Source organism: Carassius carassius, chromosome 25, assembly GCF_963082965.1.
Source record: "Carassius carassius chromosome 25, fCarCar2.1, whole genome shotgun sequence".
NCBI lineage: Eukaryota > Metazoa > Chordata > Actinopteri > Cypriniformes > Cyprinidae > Carassius > Carassius carassius.
The window spans coordinates 17,135,185-17,157,419 of NC_081779.1; the positions used below are offsets into that span (position 1 = coordinate 17,135,185).

Below are 22,235 nucleotides of genomic sequence, written 5' to 3' on the forward strand. Positions count from 1 at the left end.
ATTATGAAAATATAGCATGGTGGTATTAAATGTTGTGAGACGCTTGGCAGAATTTGTTTCTTATAGTATTAAAAACTTGGAAGTACTTAATTTGAATAAGCTTCTTGTTAGGGATAAAAGACAACAGCTATTAACCTAAAATAATTTAAGAAAACATGCCGTCAATTAGAATCCTGACATAACCATCTCTTTTCATGAGGAATATCAGAAGAGGTTCAATTGTTCACTGGAATCAGTATTCATAGATAATGTATGAGTCAAGTATGGCCATATGCCACAAGTCTGAATGACATTTACTTGCAGCTTATGATGAGCCAAGGCATGTTGTCGCTTCTCCCCAGTCTTTCTGTGATTTGTTATTTTCTCTCTATATTCATTCCTCTAATACACCCCTCAATCCCCGCTCTCATCAGTATACCCCACAAGTGTGAAATGCATTTACAAATTAAGCTTGCACCTACTAAAAAGTGACGAAAGCAATTCCCAAGAGAAAAAGTGATAATGAGTCTAACTGATCTGGTTTCTTCGTAATGAGACACCTGTAGAATATGTCTGTAGTTCATTGAGGTTTGAAGTAGATTATGAGATTGTATGTCTACCCGAGAGAGAAAGTTTTCTATGGTGTACTTTTATTGTCCTCAAAATATGGTTGGTTGGTCTGTATTCTCTCCAGCACACTGGTGCGGGAAAACAGGAAGATGCGTTTTCCTAAGGAGATGAGAGGATAATGCAGAATGTAATGTCTGGCTTCCATTAATCTGAAAAATACTTTTAAACCAAGGCTAATTGAGTCAGGTTTACTTCCAAATTGTTTGTGGTAGATGTATGTAATTGTCAGAAAGAATGTCAAAGGCCATTAATCAGAAATGAATAGTTTAGAAGTTAATATTAGACAATATATCTGTTATAATCAGATATTATTATTTATTTATTTGTTTATCAAATTGCCAGTATTGGACAGTGGCTCAGTTTCATGTCTTGTTTCCATATCAGTTATTAGGAGGTATTAGATATGAATACGCTTATAGATATTAGTTTAGTATTAGATACACATTTTTGCTTGCTCATTTTCCCCTCATAATTTTCTTTTTAATGATTTAGTAATTCATTTATTTGGAAAAATTAGTGCAGAATTTCTATATTGACCATAACATGAAATGTGTGATAATTTCAAATGCATGCTAGAATGACCTTATTAAGCAAAGTTGGATTGGGCAGTGAATTGAATGGAACAAAATTGAAATAACCAAGTAACTGGCAACATGAACCATCTATCTAGCTGCTGGTTGTGGAAAGAAATTATGCTTAACCATTTAAGATGGTATCGACACTCACTGAAACATCTCATGCCCTCATTTACCTTAAGTGTGCATTCATCCTGCTTAATGTTCTGTATTGTTTTGTTTCTGTAGCACAAAGCTGCTGTTTGATGTCGATAAACCAATACAGTGAAGGCAAGGAGATGGAGATGAGTATTGGGGAAGGGAGTGAATATAGGATGACTTTTCAAGCTCGTTAAGAGCTAGGAGGAAGCTGCTTCAATTATCTCCTTTAATTAAATTACTTGTCATATTGCAGTGGTGAGTCAGCATGGCGGTGAAGGGTTCATCTCCTCTAAGAAAGTAAATGTGAAGGTGCCTGACACCTCTGTAGAGAGCCTGTCCTCCTACAAAAAACGACCATATAGGTCGTTTGTGCAAGCACCTTATTACGACCTATATTTACGTTTTAAAGTTAAGCGCCCTCTAGCGGGCGTAAAAATAATGACAGTATCGCGTTGCGTCTGTCATCATGAAATGCCGTATAACGTCATTACCAATCAAAACGTACGTTTATTTAAATGCAATGTGTGGGCTTTTTACACCGATCTCACAGTATTTCCTACATATTTTACTAGGTGGCTTATTCGTTCAAATGACCACACCTAACCCCACCCCTAAACCTAACCCTCACAGAAATCATGCTAAATTATGATTTATTGAGCATATACATTTTCATGCATGTCCGTTCCCTGGGATCGAACCCATGATAGCATGATTACCTATCAATGTATAGCGCAATTATCTACCAACTGAGCTACACGAAACGCAAATCAGAGGGCAAATAAAAGAGTACAAAGCATTAATATGAAAACGACCTTTTGCCGATAGGGGCACAATTGTAGTATACGCTCTGATGGGTCGTATTTCAGGGATTTGGACAAACGACCTATACGAGCGTATTGGTTGGAGGACAGGTTGGAGCCATCCGCCAAGGTCCACCTATTGGAGTGGATGCATGGATCTTCTAGCTGTACGTAGTGCTCCCGTAAGGTCCGTGAGTGACAGATTGTTTTCCACTTGTCTGTGAGCAGCAAAAAATAGTGCAGACCATGAGAAGAGGGACGATAGAGAGACAAAGACAAATAGTGGCAGGGCCATACATAGTCAGGCTGAGAGGAAAGGTAATGGGGAACAGAAAGAGAGACGGAGAGAGATAAAAAGAGAATGAAACAGAGCATGAAAGTGAGATTGAGGGAGTCTCTCAGCAGCGGTCAATGTGTTCCTGATGCCCTTTTGCATCTAATCAAATCAGTGGCTAAACCTTGTTTTGGAGTTTATTAGAATTTAGACACACTGCTGCAGGAGACCGTGTGGAGGAAAGAACAATAAAATAAACTGATGTACAAATAATGCAATTCTGCCTGAATGCTTTTTGAAAGAGTCTGGATTTTGAAGTGGCTGAAACTCATAGTCTCCTTCCTAACTCAGGCTTTGGCAATAGATAACATCTGAAGATAACATCTGAATAATTAATCTGTGAGTCTGTAGGGCCGAGCGAGTAAGTAAGAGAGAGAGGGAGGAAATAAAGAGATGAAAGACGAACAAGTAGGAGAAGCTAATCGTCAACTAAGAAGAGAAGCAAAAACGTGAAAGTGGAAACAAAGAAAATATCCCAGAGAATAAAGACAACTGGGGAAAGGTCTCAACAATGCTAGTGAGCTGCCTACAGACAGCATTTTAAAATTAAGTTTAATAGAAGTAGCAACAGATTAATTCTTCCATGTTGTGATTGGAATCTGAGTGAAATGGTTGATTGAAAAGAAGAAGAAGAAAAAAAAGGTGTGGACTTTGTTCGATCCATTGGTTGTTTATTGGATTGAGGCATATCTGAATGGTTTAAACTGACAAAATTATTGGAGAAGTTCGACATATGGCACCAGAGTTAATTACAAGGTCAAATAAATAAATAAATAAATAAATAAATAATAATAAATAAAAAAGCATGATTGAATCATTAAGATTCAAGAATAGTTAAGATCAATAACATGCATTTAAACAAAAAGAAGAAGACGAAGAAAATGATTGGATTAATTTTCTTTTCATGCTGACTGAAATGTATCATAAATACACTCATAAAGGTTGTTTAAAAAGGTTGGCCGTGTCAAGGTACAACCTTCAAAGAAGCATTCAAATTATAAGGTACTGTTGCTTGTATTATTCATGTATAGCAATGGGCTTTACATGAATAATACCTCAGTGTTTTACCCCATATAAGCAATATTATACTTTATTTTAATTGTTTTATTCATGATACAGCACGGCTATGACCGCTCGCCCAACGTTCTGTGTATAACTGAGCAACACACTTAGCAACATAAGTAATCAATAAATTTAATTTATTATATATTTCAGCAGAATTAACTGTTTGTTTTCCCATGACGAGAGATAAGCAGATGTATGTGTGTGAGAAAATATCATATATGGTGGATGATATACAGCAAATGATAAGAGCTCATATTATGTTTTTTTGCATGTTTGGAACATTTTCTTGCCATTTAATGTTGTTGTCAGGAACAATTTTTTTTAGTGGAAGGACAGCATTTAACAAATTTGTTTCAAAAAAAGTAATATTTCATTTTTTATTATTATTATTGTGTGGTAACCGTTTTATTAAAGCAATAAGGGACTCAAGCCTGTGTTGCATCGTGAATGAATCATGGCTGAAGGGCATTGTTAGGAATAACGCGAATATAAAACTTGCACGCATTTGAGGATTGATGTGTGTATATTTGTCGAAGGTATTGAGACTGATATCATATATTTTTCCATATATTTCGTCTTGATGTCTTTGTGTAGAGCATGTGTGCTAATATATGTAGGCAAGGTTCGTATAAGGTGCTTAAAGTGCTTGAAGTACTTGAATTTGACTTTTTGAAATCTAAGTCTTGGAAAACCCTTGAAAACAGCCATATTTTTGAGAAGGCACTTGAAAAGTACTTGAATTTTTAAAGGGCAGTATAAATGAAATAAGTGCTATTTCTTTTCCTTGATAAAACAATATCTTTTATGCAAAATTAACAATGCAGCGTGTCTGATATAGTGTGTCTTTTAGCAGCACATGAAATCTCACGATATTACTCTCCTTTATGTGAAAAGCGGTCTCGCAATATTAGTATAAGTTTGTGTTTGTGGAAAAACTTGCATTATATTTGTTCAGTCTTTTATTACATGTGCTGTTCGTTTGTGTTTCATTTGGCAACGCATGTAAAGTTTGATGTGTTTGTGCTGCACTGTTATCATTTACAAGTGTGGAGCACATCTCCATCTTGCAGCTCGGGACACAAATTCTTCCTCTGCATATACTGTGAGTTTGTGTTGGTTTATCTGGGATAACTCACTAGATTTGTAACGAAAATCATTTATAAACCTGTGCCAACACAGTAGAGTTCATCAACGATCTGTTGTACATTGCGATTTCAAAATAAAAGTTCAAACCCTCACTCTGAGTTTGCATGTGGCCAAATATCCAAATTACATTGATTTAACATCCTTGGATCATGCTGTAAAATGATAAATCGCCATTGGCGCCCTCTGCAAGTGTTTGCTATAATACATAATAATCTTAAATTGGTTATGTTCATATTTTGTATAGAAATTTTACAGTATTAGGCCTATATTATCAGGGTTGTTTAATAAACCAATGTAATTACTTGGTTTTGATACTTTATTTGAACCAATTATTATTGTCTCATCGTTAGTTTATATATAAATAGTCACACTAAAGCCTGTTTTTTTCACTTAGGTCTATTTATATTACTCAATTGTAAAAATAATCATTAGTTACAGTCCTAGATTAGTTAAAATATTTCAAAATGCAACTGTATTGTTTTTATTTGTGTGATTAAAAGACAAATATTTTGTCATTAAAAAAAATCTTTAAAAGAGTTGGAAAATATTGTCTCATTCTAGTGAACCAAATATCTGTATATCTCATGAGCTAAGTGTATTACCGTAGTGTTAATAAGTGGTGATAAATCTCATAATTTCGAAAGCTTTCATTCTTTAGGTCAATCATTTTCATGAAAAAAAGAAAACAAAATCAGTTTGAATAAGGAAAGCAATCATTTTGCCATAATATATTTTTAATAAAATTTAAAGTTTACTCTGGACCAGAGGGTCACGCCGTGTCTGATTAGCATAGACGATTATCACAAATTTTTCATTATATGTGACCCTGGACCACAAAAAGTGTAAATTTTTCGAAATTGAGATTTATACATCTTCTGATCTCCATTTATGTATGGTTTGTTGGGATCTGACAATATTTGGTCGAGATACAACTATTTGAAAATCTGGAATCTGTGGTTACAAAAACATTGAGAAAATCACCTATTACTTATAATATTACTTATAGAAAATTTTGTTTTGGTATATTTACGGTAGGAAATTTACAAAATATCTTCATGGAACATGATCCTTACTTAATATCCTATTGTTTTTTGGCATAATATATATAGTGTTTTTTTTTTTTTTTGGCTATTACAGGGTAACATTTTGTTCGTGGCTCTTTATTTAATTTTTTTTGTATTGCGATTTTAAATATATTGCGATATTCTATGATATACTGTGATATAACAGTACAACTTAAACTTTTACAAAAAAGTTATGCAGACCCTTCAGCAATTGGGTCTTTTGAAAGTAAATTACTGTTAAATTTAAATTAAATTAAGTAAAACATCTAGTCTTACAGTACATCTAGGGATGCACTAAAAATTCTGTATGCACTTGGCCAAAAACCGAAAATGCTTTTTAATGATAATTTATTATTTTATTAAACAATATTAAGCAATTTTGTAAGAATTTTTATTACCAGCGTTGCCCAGTACAGCTGAACAAGCCTACAACATGTTACAGCACAGTAGCGTTACTGCAAAGAGGACCTAGTATACTGCATAGAAATTTTCTGTCGGCTCGTTAGTTGAGTGAACTTTGCTTTTCTGGTGAGCATGAGCGGTACACGAGCAGGAAGCACATTCAGAGCAGAATATTGAGCAGAGCATCAAACCGTGCACTGACGAGGAGAGTGAAACAATAAGCACTGCCGGTCCGGGCACGGCTTGTCATATATTATTATTTTTAAATGGTCTATATTTTCTGTTTGCATTCTCTGACGTTTTTCTCTTTCGGCCGAAAATAGCATTTTCAGTTTTCAGCCAAAAGTAAGAAATCATTTTCAGATGCCAAAAATTTGGTTCATCACTACTACATACCCTGCTTGTTTTCATGTAAGTCCATACATCCGATTTAAATGCAGATTGGGCTTTTACTGATAACTTTTTGTGATGCCGCCATCTTTATTTTACTAACTTAGTGCGTGATGAAGGTGACTCAGCTGACTTCACCAGAAAAAATCTCAACAACACCATCTTGTAGATTGTAAAGGAATGTATTTCATTCTACCATATAGTATACTAAAAGATCGATATTTGGCGTCCGTGTATCAATACTGTATTGCCAAAGGAAATATTGCGATACTATACTGCATCAATTTCCCCCCCCCAGCCCTATTTATTTTTTATTTGCTTTTTATATTTCTTAAACATTTAAGTATGCATGTATTTATGTATGTAATTGCATGCTTGCTTATGAGTTGATAATTAAAGTAAAAATTACTTAATGCATGTGCCAGCCAAGCAACTGACTTTGAGATTAATCTGAATTCATCTCAGGTTTTCCTGCATGTATTATACACCTCCTTGATCTGAAACATTTGTTCTCCTGATGTGTAATAGAGCTAATATTTGATATGATTGCATTTTTATAAACGTATTAATGTCAAAGCTTTTTAACTCTTACTATATTCTTAAGGTTTAAATTATAATTATTTCGGCAATTAAGACATGCTGGACACCATAACTCAGACGTTCAACAATATTTGAAACCAGTAGGTGCAATAAGTGCTGGCATTGTTTGTGCTGACATGATCTGAACTGTACCAAACAGACTAACGAGGCATTGCCATGGAGATGATATTTGAGCACTTTACAGTACAGATTTTTCTAGATATCTTTCACTATACACTATAATGCAGCCAATGCTTCTTCACATAACAAGAGATCAAAAGGAGGTCTTCCATTTTGGGTTCTCCCAAATGTGATTTATGTCTTAGAAAGCCTGTAGTTCTGAAAGATCCTATCCCCTTTGGACTCAAAAGACTTTTCGCTGGCTGATTCAAAGAAATGATCTTTATTAATGGTAACTCTGTTCTGTGCCTGATTATAAATTATATAAAATCACTTTAGAGTAGGCTACATAAATTAACATTTGAATGAAAATAAATGACTCGCTTTTTTTTTTTCATTTTGTAATTTTTTATTTTTTATTTTTTTGATTAGCTACAAGAAGTTAAAGCTCTATATTTGAAAAGACATTAAGCAAGGGTGGATAGAATCTCGTACGACACTGTAATGCAGTTCCTCAGAGATGTTTCTAGCATATTGATGTGTGTGTTTGCTTTCCACTCTGTGTGTACTCTTAAGTCAGACACATTACAGTAATCCAGTCTCAAGCACAAAACCACTCATCGTATTTATTACGAGCCATGGCAGACTTGCACTATTCACCCATCATGGTAGTGGTGCAAAAATAGCTCTGCTGGCTGGGCGAAAGGTGTTTGAGTGGAAATGTGTGTGGGTAGGCGGAATGGAGAAGCATGTGTTTATGAAGGTTGGAAATAATGGCAGGAGAGGATAATTGGACGGCTTTTACCCTGAACGTTATCCACTCCGAGGCGCTCCAGTGGGTGCATAACTACTGCCACTCAGGAATGCTCTGAGTCCTTGAAGACAAGAGTTACGGCAGTGATTGTGTTGGATGCAGCAGTTTGTGTTGAGAACACCATCAATCCAGTTCACCTCACCTCATACCTCTGGCCTACAGGTGGACTTTGTGAACAATGATCTCTCCATCCATGGTGAACAATGCACAGAAGACCTCAATTATTTATGGACATTTCACATACGTATAGCTTTAGATGAGCTCCAATCTCACCCCAAAGAAACAAGCTGTCGAATCATTCACTTCAGGTTCCAGTTACACAGGAATATGTCATAGGATTCATAGATGCATGCACACATGACATATTCCTCACTCACCCTTGCTCTTTCTCTTTATTTTATCCCCTAAGAATTTATTTATTTTCTTCTCTGCTTGCCTGACAGAATCCTGCCCCTGCATCCGTTTTCCCCTCTCTGTCTTTCCTCTCCCCAGGGTTTCGTTCTCCTGCTGGAATATGGCTGCATCAGCGATTCCCATTTTTATCATTTGAATGAGATTAGTGAAAGACCAGTCTGCTTTAGTTTGATGTTAGCTGTTAATGTGTTGTTTAAAAAAAAAAAAAGCAAACAGGTGGTTTTGGTCATATTTTTCATTCCACCCTAGCACTTTGTTACATCCAGTTTTGCTCCATCTAACAGTTTGAAAGGGAAAATGTGTCTCTAATTTTTGCTGCCTACCCCATTTTTTTTTTTTTTTTTTTTTTTTTTGAAATTTAACAAAAATTACAAAGAATTTATATTTAAAAATTTCTTCTTATATTTTGTTTGTGAAAATCCAAAGTCTCTTGAGCACATTTTGGTCAGAAGTTTTTATTTTTATTTTTATTTTTTTATTACTTTTGTTCAGTAAAGTGGTATTAAAAGTGATCAAAGACATTATAATTTTGTGAAAATCAATAATTGTTTTTTTTTTCAACTAAATGGCCAAAGAATCCTGAATAAATGTCAGTTAAAAAAAAAAAAAAAAAAAAAAAAAAAAAAACAACACTAAATAACAAACATTTCACATATTGAGAACAAAAAATAGGTAATTCTGATTTTCAACCAAAGCAAAACATTTTAATATTTAAAATATATTAAAACAGAAATGTTATTTAAATAAACTGTATTAACATTTCACAATTTTACTGTATGTTCTATCAGCCTTGTTCGTATGCTGTAGAGAAAATGAGAGTGTAGGTAAGAATTATATATATTTTTGTCATGATCTTTTGGACTACATGCAGTTCACATTGGTATGCTTGCCTTTTGTATCCTTAAAAGAGGTTGTGCAGATACAGTAACAGCTTCCATGATTATTGGAGTTATACTGTAAGTCCATATCTGAAGTCCAGATAGTGTCATCCATGCTAATGTGGTCAGTTTAATGTTAACCCCAGTTGTAGTTTAGTGCTGAGAGATGTGGTGCGGGACACCATACACTGGTAGCCCTCTGATGTGTGGTGACAGTGGTTGGACAGCAATGTTCATTATTCACGGCCTGACATTCCATTTAATCACATTTTATTATGAAGCAGTGCAGGACTCAGTAAATCAGCCTGTGCTTGGAGCTCCTGAAGGCTGGAGGAGGGTGGGTGGGGTGTTTACAGATGGCTTTAATCAGGAGAATTTCTACAGTGACACCCGCTTCATAACACACACACGCACATTTTGAGCACACACTCATGCTGGCACTCACGTTAAACGACATGAATGCAAATATTCACACACTTATATTATCAGCAGAGTGCATGCAAATACAGACTGTACACACACACACACACACACACACACACACACAAACAGGAAAACATTGAAGCACATACAGAAACATCAAAGTCCAATCTTTCTTTCCTCTCTCTTCAGTGAACTCTGTAAACCACCACCTGTTCTCCTTCTCCAGTTTTTTAATTTTATCTTCCCTCTTCCTTCTCCAGTATCCCTATAATCTCTTCCCAAAGGAGCACCTGGTATAATTGGAGAGGGAAGTGCTCCTTTTTCTAATGGAGAATCTGGACTGGATGTTGCAGTACTCATCCATGTGGAAATGTCTCCTAATGGAGGCTGCCTCTGGCCTCAGCACTCTCCACCGCTTCCTGCCCAGACCAGTCTTATTTGGGCAATCTTTAGTTCATGTGTTCATGCGGTCTCATGCTAGTGCATCTTTCTCACCTTCTTGGCCTGGAGGTGAACTTCACTGATGATCTTCTGTTTGGTTAGAAAATGGGAAAAGTCTTTGTGTATTTTATGTTTTGACAGTGTCAAGAGTCTTTTCAGAGGCAAACCAAGAAGCAAAAATTGCATTCTATTGTAATGGAATAGTTAACCCCAACATTGAACAAGTGCTGCATAATTATTCTTAGAAAAGTATAGGCTAATTTGTGTTTCATGATCAAAAAAACTTATGAACTTGGTTTTGGAATTCCATGAGAATGTGCAAATAATGTCTATTCCATTTTTAAAGCTTTATATACACTACTGTAAAGTGGTAAGATTTGTAAAATGTTGTTTAAAATGTCTCATGCACAGCACAGCTGTATTCTTTGATGAAAAATGCAGTAAAAACTGTAATATTGTAAAATGATTTTCTATTTTAGTATGTTTTATGTATTTGTAGAAATCGTGTTTATTTTTAAAAAACATTAAGGATTCTTTGATGGATGCTGTTTTACTTAACTTTATATTCATAAAAAAGTGAACTATTAAAAGTAAACTATAAAAAATAAACTGTTGCAATAAAAGTAAACTGTTCCAAGTTTTCATGCAAAAAAAGTTATTAGAATATATGAAGAGTTTGGTCAATACTAATTATATTATATCATAATCAATACTAATATACAGGCACTGGACTAAAAATACATCCAACTGTCATCGCTCCCAAAATGAATTCAACGGGTCATCTTGTTAATGCTATAAATTAATTACAGCAATAAAATAAAATTTGAACAAGAACATGAACAACATCACATTAGACCATAGAAATTCCAAAATGATATTTCCCTTACATTCAACTCCATTGAAAAAATGGAAAAATGGGAGACTGGTGCTTGTCGTGGTTTGGAAAAAAAGGGAGAAAGCATGACCTAATAACTTGCAAATATTACATTTTGCATAAAATTACTCTTAAAATAAACTAAAATGATTTGGGCTGCAGCCGGTGACCAGTCGGTATGTTCAGGCTGATGGAGATTACATGACAGCTCTGGGATCTGACTGAAATGGAAAACTGACGTGAGCCCTGGAACATGAACGCTCAGAGCGATGCCTGTAGCTAAACCTGCATCACACAGTTTAACATCCTGCTCTGCTGATACCCTGGAGGACTATATGGGTCATAGTGGTGCTGTGGGGAAATGCAAGCACATTCGTGCAGTTATCGAGCATACCTGGCACCTGAAGGCTCAGTTTTGCTCTAATCCACCCAATAAAAATAAAAATAGCCTCCATGATGCATCCGTACAGTACACTACAGATCACTCCACACTGTTGCAGTTATTAGTACATTGCCTTAATGAAGGTTATGAACATTGCTTATAAATGCATGCATGCGTTTCAGAGTATTATGATTTATAGTTCAATTACATATTGTGTGTGCATGCTTTAGTTTTTCCAAGATAAAGGGTGAAAAATATATATATATATAAAATATTGTTTATAGTTCTCTTTGTACTCATGTTGGTTTCAAGTGATTTTGTCATGTGGTGTAAACAAATCAAGTAAACAGTACTGTATTTCTCTTACAAAATACTTTTTTCACATTTTTTTTAACAGATACATCTAAATATCTTTCTTTTTTAATCATATCATGAGTTAATAATTAATAAATATCATTATGTTTTTCGTAAGAACACAAAAAAACTGAACTAAAAACATTGACTTTGATGCACATTATTATTTATTATATTAGATATTATTATGAAAAATATCTAAATGTGTACAACATACATTTATGTATCTGATTATCTCCAGAATTATATCATAAGGCCTAAATACTTAGAAGATGAAGTATTCAAATCACTGAATGTGTGAAGTGTATTTTTGAATCCATTAATAGATAGCATCATGCCACTGACCTGCATACAGCTGAAAGCAGTGTTGATAGCTTCCATCTGTAACTTCTGACCTGTGAAATAAGCTCTTTGAGCTGCTCTATTGATTGTGATATTGATATGTCTGTAAAGTGTTTATTAGCTACCATTCTTATAATTGCTGCATGAGCCATGTTGTCTCTGGTGGCCCATGCTGCACAGAATTCCCTCACTCATCACCTGTGCTGTCCTAGTTAGCTTTTGCACCACAGTAAACAGCTTTTAACGGTTTTTATTTTCTGTTAAAGCTGGAAATTGAGATTTAGCAGTCTGTTTGGCACCCAAACATTTGTGGCTGCCAAGCTCCAGTTTTCAGTTTGTATAACAATGCACTGGGTTAACATGAGCTTTGTTCTGTTTCTGCATTTTAGGTTGACGGGGTTTCAACTTCCTGCCCCAATAGTCAGCACAGGACCCAGACTCACACTATGGCTGCTGTCAGACTACGCCGTAAGTGGCCAGGGCTTCAAAGCCATGTACGAAGGTAAAAATCATTTATTAAATTAGTTTTTTCTTTCTTTCTTTCTTTCTTTCTTTTTTTTTTTTGTCTCAAGTCAGTTCACTAATGTGAACATGTTCAATCTCTCATCTTTCGGACAAACCCTGTAATTATGTAAAGTGGACTTTGCGCTAGCATGTGTGGTATAAACGTAGAATTTTATCTCATTTTATAGGCTAATTGCATTAATATGCATGGCCAATTTAAAGACTGAAAGTCCATGCACAGATTTCCTCTTGGTTTCATGCTGGCTTCTCGTCAATATTTCTTTTGATGTGAGTGCTTTATGACCAAAAAAGCAGCAATATTAATGCTCGCTTCAGAGCAGCAGCAAGGAGAATGAATCTACGCTAATTAGATGAATGAAGTAATTGAGACTGTAGACTTATGGCAGGTGAATCAAGCCCTCTGGGTTTATCCAGTTCTGCACAATACTAATGGAAAATTATGTTCAGAGTTCAATCAATGTTCAGTGATTCAGATGGCGATCATGAATGTGGCCTATATGGACAAGCATTATGTTTTATATTTTCAGATCAGGTGTTTATTTGCTTGTATTTATTTTGTCTGATGCTGCTTATGGTGGGTGGTCAGCCCAGTTTGTTCAATGTGTTTTTTTTATGCGAAATGTGATAAAACAGTTCCAGTTTATAGATGGATGTCTAGAGTAGGGCTGCATATTTTGAGGGGGAAACTTTTCTTTTCTCATAAATATTGGGATTTTAAAATGTGTTTCTCTAGGTTTGCTGTGCTGTGTTAGTAGGGCTGTACAATTTTATTGTCCATGATTGTTATTATAGATTATATACAGTATAGTTGACAGAAACAATAAAAACAATATTACTTTATTTTTTATGTTCATTATTATTATCATTATTATTATTATTATTAGAGAGGCACTCCAAGACAGTGAAAAAAACTGAATTATGAGTTGCTTGTGTTTAAAAAAACACAGTTCTGTGCTTATTATGTATATTTATTAAACTAAATTACAGCCTTTGCGATTTGATAATCACACTAAGCCATATCACATTTTCAGTTTCATTTTTATCAGGCAGCCCTAGAGAAAAGTCTATATTGACAGAGTCAGTGTATATTCTTTGTATTACCACAGATGGAGTAAAGCTGAGTTCTTGAATCACTTATAGTGTGATATGCTCACAGACAGATTATTAATTAGCTTTTATTATGAGACTCTGTCTCTTAAGGAGTTGGAATTGAGTCACAGGTTTGGTGTGACTGATTGTAACATTTGGCGAGCAACAGTTGGAAAAATCGTCAAGCTACTGCTTGATGTTGTAACAAACCAGCTTGACAATCTGCTAGAGCAGGTGAAGAGTACAGGAGTGTCCAGATCCCTGAGAGATGACCTACACTAGTACAGACAAGCCTTATCTCATCCATACGGTTCAGACTAATTCAGTCTGGCACCATAATTACTATGTGCTACTTCTCGTCACATGACCTTCTGCGGGTCTGTTGAAACACTGTACAGGAGCAGAATTAAAGAGTGTTGTACTGTATGTAGCACATGCCCTGACTTTCAGTAAAGACAGCAGAATAATGAGAAGCCTAGAACTCTTATCAGTAGCCCTCAGCTGAATAGTGATTTCCTTTGTGACTGTCCTTCACAGGAGTGTAAAGCCATGCTCATCAAGTAGATTTGTAACTGTGTTACTCTATTTAACTTTTTTAATAAGTACGAATGAATAAATAAATTTAAACTGATACAAAATATTGATCTTTATAATTTATTTTATTAGGGCATTTTTGTAGCTCAAATACACCTTAAGTCAATTTGGAAACATAGCTTCTATCAGCTGAGTAAATGTAAACCTGTTTAGCAGAAATAGATGGGAAAGTGATACAGCAGATATAAAATCAGTTGCCTGGTACATACATATATATATATATATATATATATATATATATATATATATATATATATACATATATATATATATATATATATATATGTATATATATATATATATATTTATATATTCTTATAGGTCATTAGTTGTTACACTTTTCCATGGACGCCCCATTTACAGGAAGGTGTCTAAATGAGCTCAGTATGTCTATGTTTTAGTGTATACTAGGGTCTAAGTGTGAGATTCTCCTCGTCCAAAAAAAAAAAAAATAATAAAAAAAACAAGAAAATAATAATTTCGGCCGTGCTCTTAACTCTTTTTGAGGCAGTGGAGTTGAAGGTGAAGGATAATGGTTATACATGCTCTGCGTCTTCATTTTGCTTCTGAATTCTTCCACTTTATCCTCTCGAAGAAAAAAAAAAGGTTGTGATGGTGAAACAATATGGGCATTATGTGCAGTGCTATCAATTAACGCTCTCAATCAAGCCCTAAGTGCAGCTGCCACTCTCCGTTAAGGGAGCCACCCGTTGCACAAGTCCTGCGTTTTCTTCTCTGTTAGCTCTGGCGAGAACTCATATTTAACTAAAGCAAGAGCAATCTAGCTCTATAATGAAAGTCTGTATGACAGAGAGAGAGATGATCTCAATCACAGCTGTCTGAACACATGACACCAAATTAAAAAAAGAGGAGTAAAAAACCTGAACGAGCCACATGTGGTTTATTTAGTATGTATCATATGGGCTTGAAATGTTTAAATGTAAATGTTGTTATTGTTAATGGACATTATATAGTAGGTAGTGTTGTTTTTGGCGGCCTGTTTTAATTTTAGTTTTATTCTTGTCTTTGTGTGACACTGTCATTTTAGTTTTTATTAGTTTTAGTCATGTTCATACTTTTTTTAGTCTAGTCAAGTTGCAATCAACTAAAAGTCTGAGCATTTTAGTCTTATTTTAGTCAGAATTAGTCATGTTTTAGTCGACGAAAACTGATGACATTTAGTCTAGTTTTAGTCAATGAAAATTTGTATTTTAGTCTTTTTTTAGTAATGCAATTCTATTTAACGCAGTCAATATAGTATAAGCACGTAGAAGTATAGACAAAACCAAAATTTTATTTTAGCCAAACCCATTCCAAAATAGGTTATTTTATTATATTATCATTACCTTATAGACTCAAGAATACATCCATTCCAGACACGGAGGACGTTCTGATTTGAATTTATGAAATTTATTTTACCAACCAAACATGTTTGATGTACACACATTAGTCCCTTTCTCTGTGTCAGACTTAACTTTGTTTGTTGTCATCTTCTAAATAATTCCACGAGTGTGGCTTGAGGAAGTGACGTCGCCTGCGTCTGCGCAGTGTGACCTGATGCACCCCCTGAAGTGAGACACAGGAAACAGAAATACTGCAAAATAATAATAATAATAATAGTGTGACTAAACAAGATGAAATAGCGTCTCATTTTGGTCAAGGAAAATGAAGATACATTTTAGCATAGATTTTATTTTGTAAACCACATTTAGTCTTTATTCGTCATTATTATTGCATTATACTTTTAATTATAGTCATCGTCACATAACCAGCATTTACGTTGCGTCTCGTCTCATTTCGTCCCATCTCCTTTTCGTCACTTGATAAAGGTTTGTTGACGACAATATTTAGTTATAATTTTCGTTGATGTTGAAAACAACACTAATAGTATGGCTGGGCGATATGTCAAGTTTGTATGATATATTGGTATAATTTTTATGAATGATATGGTGTGAGACAATACCGCCTATATTGATAAACAGTAGTTTGATACGAGCACATCTGAAAAATAGCTGAGTACAGAGAGTGAGCTGCTGCAGGGAAAGTGAATAATTCAATATGTATAACATGAGACTTGCTTATAATAAAGGCTTTAAAATAACTCATAAGAAATAGTTTAAAGCGTCCCCCCCCGACAGATGATCTGACAGACTCATGTGCTACTGACAGAGTAAACGCTACTTGTGCTGTTTATTGTGTTTGAGATGTGCTGTTTTCCTCAGTGGATGACTTACATTTCACATGTATATTCTCCATCTTTAAATGTTAGAAAGTCATATAAATATTTACATTTAGCTGTCAGGAGCTCATAGGCTTTCTGAATGTGATTCTCTGAACAGACAAAGTGCAATAGAATAGGAGCACAATGATTCCATCTAAAATATAAATGTTGTTAAAATATTTGTAGTTGGACAATAAATGTGCTATGTGTAGAACTTTAAACTTGTAAGTAAATGTATTTTATGATAGCAGTAACTGTACAGTGACAGTTGTAATGGGGTAATCAAAATATAATGCTTGTAATCTGTGATTTTTTTCTTTTTCTTTTTAGTTTAGTGAATTTAACTACATCTTTAAAAAAAAATTGTTTTTAAGATTATAATTTTACAATGTAATGTGATTTTAGCCCCCTTTTTTGCACATAGTTACTTTCACTATATTTGTTTTCACTGTCATTAATGGGGTCATATGATGTGAGTTAAATTTTTCCTTTCTCTTTGGAGTGTTACAAGCTCTTGGTGCATAAAGAATATTTGAACACTAAAGTCTCAAACCCAAAGAGATATCTTTTATAAAAGACTTGTCCACGCCCACCTCATTTAAATACACCTTTTTGCATAAGATTTGCATAACACCACCCAAATGTTCACGCAAAGAAAGAAGGCATAACTTTTCTTCTCGCTGTAGTATTGTTGTTGCCGCCATGTTGTGGAGACTTTTCAAACCCTACTTTGTTTGGCCTTCCAAAAGAGGACGATATCCGCTTCGTCATGGTTAGAGCTGATCCGTGCTGGTCACTGAGGAAATACCTCAACTTTGTGTTTTGGATCGACTTTCACAATGGATGAAGCAGAGTCCAGCCCAGGGTCGTCACATGTGTCCTTCGTTCCTCACTCAAGCCTGCAGTGTGTGATGCTGTGTGACACATTTTATGGAGGACTGTTTCCTGAACCTGTGCTCCAAGGCTGTTCTGTAAAGTGGGGCAGTTCCAGCTTTGCAAGGACAGTCTGACGCTTTTGACTCACAACATGTAAGTCAAACAATAAAGTAAATATAAAATAAATTTTATATTTAAATAATTTGCCACTGATGATTCAAAAACCTTTTGTTTTGAGCAGTGTAGAGTAGTGCTTATTTCTCCGATCACAAATGCAGACATGGTTTTATGTTTATGTATAAAATATTGAGATATATACCGTATATTGCAGTTCAGCCAAAAAATACAGAATTTATGTATTTTCCAACATAACATAATTTCAACCAATCATCTAATGTTATTAAGTATTCCAAATGTTTCATACAAAAATATGCTTGTTTTACACAGTTTTTATTAATGCAAGGATTATTTTTTTCTTTTGATAATTTCAGTAATGCATAAATAAAACAGTATATAGTAATATGTGGCAATATTTACATATTTACAAAAGCAGTTAGTGACTTAACTGTCAGTGAATCATTGAATCAGAGTAGATGGCTTGAACTAATTAATGAAGGTTCATTTTGTCTTAAAAATCATTACGAAATGCACAATGATGCTTTTTTTAATCACCAGCAAAATAACAAATAAATTAAATGTTGTTAAAAAGTGAAATCGATTCAAACAACTGAACAAGTATTTCCTCTCAGCACGAGTTTGATTGCATCTCTATAATACTTTGTTTTTATGTGTTTCAGTAGCAAGATTTATATCTGACTTAAGAGACTTCAAGGAATACGAATGGTTTGTTTTAACCCAATTAACTGGAACAATATATAAGAGAACAAAGGAAAAATTATTTTAAGATAAGATACAGACATGAAAGGTTAGTATAAAATGTACTGCCGAAAAAAAAAGCATAATCGGAATTATGTTTTTTTTTTTTTTCTGTTGCTTGCAAGTTTGAAACTTTTACTTATGAGTCTGTCACAAACCAATGATTCAAGTAACCTTGGGATAATTCTGAAGTTTTGCTTGAGATTTAATCAGCTTTAATCAGCATTGAATGTTTATTCAGCAGTGCGGTTTACAATGACCATTATTGCAGATTTCTTAAAGCTAAGCATTGCAGAGGTAAGCAGCAAATTTGTGTTGAGAGAGGTGTTTTGGGAGCAATTTACTGCACTGTTTTTTCATTTGGGTCGCAGCCAGGCAACTCCACGTAATTTAATGTATAGCACGTCACAACACCTATTAATAGTATTATTCTGAAATTCTGTGAATAGACCACTTAACTAAAACGCATCACTATGATGAATGTAGTCGCCGGCTTTCTCTGCCGGAGCTGATAAAGGAACAGACTTGTGCTTTAAATCCTGTGAACACACACAGAGAAGCACATTTCACAGTGATATACGCCTGTGCACAGATGCACACACACTCTCAATTTCTCATCAAGCTCCATATCTCATCAGAATTCAAGCTCGATTCTTCCTCACCTTCCTGACAGTACTGAGATCATATCCACCATGAGAGAGTTTAACAGGGACTTACATGAAAGAGCTGTTTCAGCACTCTTCCCACCAACACACGCACACATACATCACTGCGGGCGGGAGGGGACTTGTTAAAGAGACGCCCTGCTTTTCTAATCGATATTTTCACTGATTCAGAGAGAGTGTGGCGTTTACTCTGTGGGAGAATGCCGCTCTTTGTTGTCCTCTAAAAGCACATGTGTAGTGCCGCCGTAGCTCTCTTAAATGGATTGGTGAGAGGTGTGAGATTAAATGTATATAGATGCTGATGGGAGCGCTGGATTTTGATTCTCGTAATGAGTAATCACTTAAATGTTCATCTTCTTGCCTAGAAACCTGCCGTTTAGTACATTAACCCACGCTTATTGAATATATTAGGCAGTGAAGAGTACAACACAGGTATCTGGTACATAGCCTGCTGTTTCTATTTGCTAGTTGTTGCCTGTTTTCACTTGGGTTCTTTTCTTTTCTTTTGTATATTTCCAAATAATGACTGCTAGACTATGTAATTGAACCTTGTAGTAGTTTCTGTTTCTTTCTCACATACAAGATTCCAAAAAAGTTGGGACATTGTACAAATTGTGAGTAAAAAAGGAATGGAATAATTTACAAATCTCATAAACTTATGTTTCATTCACAATGGAATATAGATAAAATATCGAATGTTTAAAGTGAGAGATTTCTTGAGAGCTACACATTCCAAAAAAGTTGGGACAGGTAGCTATAAGAGGCCGGAAAAGTTAAGGGTACATATATGGAACAGCTGGAGGTAGAGCTGCACGATTCTGGATACATTTTTTTCTCATATAGTAAACTAAATAAAATAATGTGTGACAAAATATTATTGCTGCAGTCTATTTAAAAGTGTATAAATAATCTGAATGAATTATTAGACATTTTAATATACACTACCAGTCCAAAAGTCTTTGAACGGTAAGATTTTAAGATTTAAGATTCATTTTTTTATAATTCTCTTCTGCTCACCAAGCCTACATTTATTTTATCCAAAATACAGCAAAAGTAGTAATGTTGTGATACATTTTTACAGTTTAAAAAAAAACTATATATAAATATATTTAAAAATGTCACTTATTTCTGTGGTCAAAGTTGTATTTTCAGCATTATTCCTCCAGTCCTCAGTGTCACATGATACTTCAGAAATCATTCTGACATGCTGATTTTCTGCTCAAAAACAATGTTATTATTATTATTATTATTACTATTATCATTATCACAAGTATATAAATTAATACTTTTATTTGCACGTTCTATCAAAGAAACCAGAAAAAAATATATATATTATATACATAATAATAATAATAATAATAATAATAATAATGTTTTTTGAACAGCAAATCAGAATATTAAAATAATTTCTGAAGATCATGTGACACTGAAGACTAGAATAATGATGCTGAAAATTCAACTTTGCATCACAGAAATAAATAACACTTTAAAATACATTCAAGTAGAAAGCAGTTATTTTAAATTGTAAAAATATTTCAAAATTGTACTGTTTTTGCTGTACTTTGGATCAAATAAATGCAGGTTTGGTGAGCAGAAGAGGCTTTAAAAAACATTACACATCTTACGGTTCAAAAACTTTTGTCTTGTAGTGTATATATATATAATATATTTATTTTAAACCCCCAATTTTCTATATTAAAATGATGAAAAAGTTGTTTAAATTACTGATTCAATAACTCACTCATAAACCTACTTCACTTGTTTCATTACTGGATGAATCAGCGTTTTAGAATGATTCTCTTGAATTAATAATTAATTCATTGACAAATACATACGTCTCGTTCCTTCGAGGAACTAGGGTTACATTCATAACCTAGAGACGTTCCTCTTCAGGAACTCGAGCTGCGTCAAGCGCTTTGGGGAACGATGTGCCAACGCTGCCAGACTACCAATCCCCTGCCTAGTGTGTATCCGAAGAGCACAGCTAAGGCAAGAGGACAGAAGAGCCTGGAGCGGCTCGCATATTGAGATTGTAAAATCTGGCAAAAGTAGAGGGCGTGGACCATCCCGCAGCGTTGCAGATGTCCAAGAGGGACACACCTGCCAGAAAGGCCTTAGAGGCGGCCATACACCGAGTAAAGTTAGGCTAGGCTCCCAAAGGAAGGGGAAGACCAGAGGACTCATAGGAGACATTGATAGCCTCGACTATCCAACGACTAATGGTCTGCTTAGAGGCAGGGTAACCCTTTTAAGGAGGACCGTAGCAAACAAGCAATTGGTCAGATTTTCTCCACTGGGCAGCTCTGTGGACGTATATGCTCGCACTGGAGAAAGTTCACTCTTCTTGGCGTTCGGTCTCAAACCCAGCTCCCCCATATGTGCGAGAACGACATCTCGATGTCGAACTGCCATATCTGCTCTGATTGAGCTAAAAACAACCAATCGTTGATATAGTTCAGAATGCAGATGCCCTGCATACGGAGGGGAACCAGAGCCGCATCTACACATTTCATGAACGTGCGGGGTGAGAGTGCAAGGCCGAAGGGAAGTACTCAATATTGGTGGGCTTTGCCCCCGAAAGCGAACCTCAGAAACTTCCTGTGTTGTGGAAGGATGGATATATGGAAGTATGCGTCTTTGAGATCAATTGTGACAAGCCAGTCCTCGGATCTGATTTGAGCTACAACCTGTTTGACAGTGAGCATTTTGAACTTCAGTGACATTACTGAGAGGTTTAGATGACGTAAGTATAAGATCGGACGCAACCCCCAATCCTTCTTTGGAACTATGAAATACCGGCTGTAAAACCTGGCCTCCCTGTCTAGAGGAGGGACCACCTCGATGGCCGCCTTCCTTAATAGGGTATTCACTTCTTGTTCCATCACCAGAGCCTGCTGGGGGCCGACTACTGTCAGTGTAACCCCATTGAATGTCGGCGGTGGATGGCCAACGATAGCCTCTTTCTATTGTGTGCAGGACCCATTGAGATACATTTGGCAGTAGTTTCCACGCTGCTAACTAATGTACTAAGGGAATCAGTCTCTCGAGACTGACCTCTGGCGTAAGAGGCCCCCAAAGGGGTGGCGAGCGTCTCAGCTCCGCTACGCTCACGGGCGGAAATAACTGAGAGCAGTGCTCGCTGGAAGCAGCTGCGCCCTGAAACTCTGGCAGGGTCGGCAGACCCACCTCCCGAGGGCACTGAGGTGAGACGGGCACCTTGTAATGAGGTGGACACCGCTCTT

The 22,235-nt window shown here is 35.4% G+C and overlaps 1 protein-coding gene across 1 annotated transcript in view; it reads left to right on the plus strand.

Moving 5' to 3' along the window:
* LOC132104306 (CUB and sushi domain-containing protein 2-like) overlaps window positions 1-22,235 on the plus strand; it is a 318,325-nt gene that overhangs the window by 23,590 nt on the left and 272,500 nt on the right. The window contains exon 3 of the mRNA XM_059509682.1: window positions 12,537-12,649. Coding sequence (XP_059365665.1) covers window positions 12,537-12,649 — 113 coding nt within the window. The remainder of the gene's footprint in view (window positions 1-12,536; window positions 12,650-22,235) is intronic.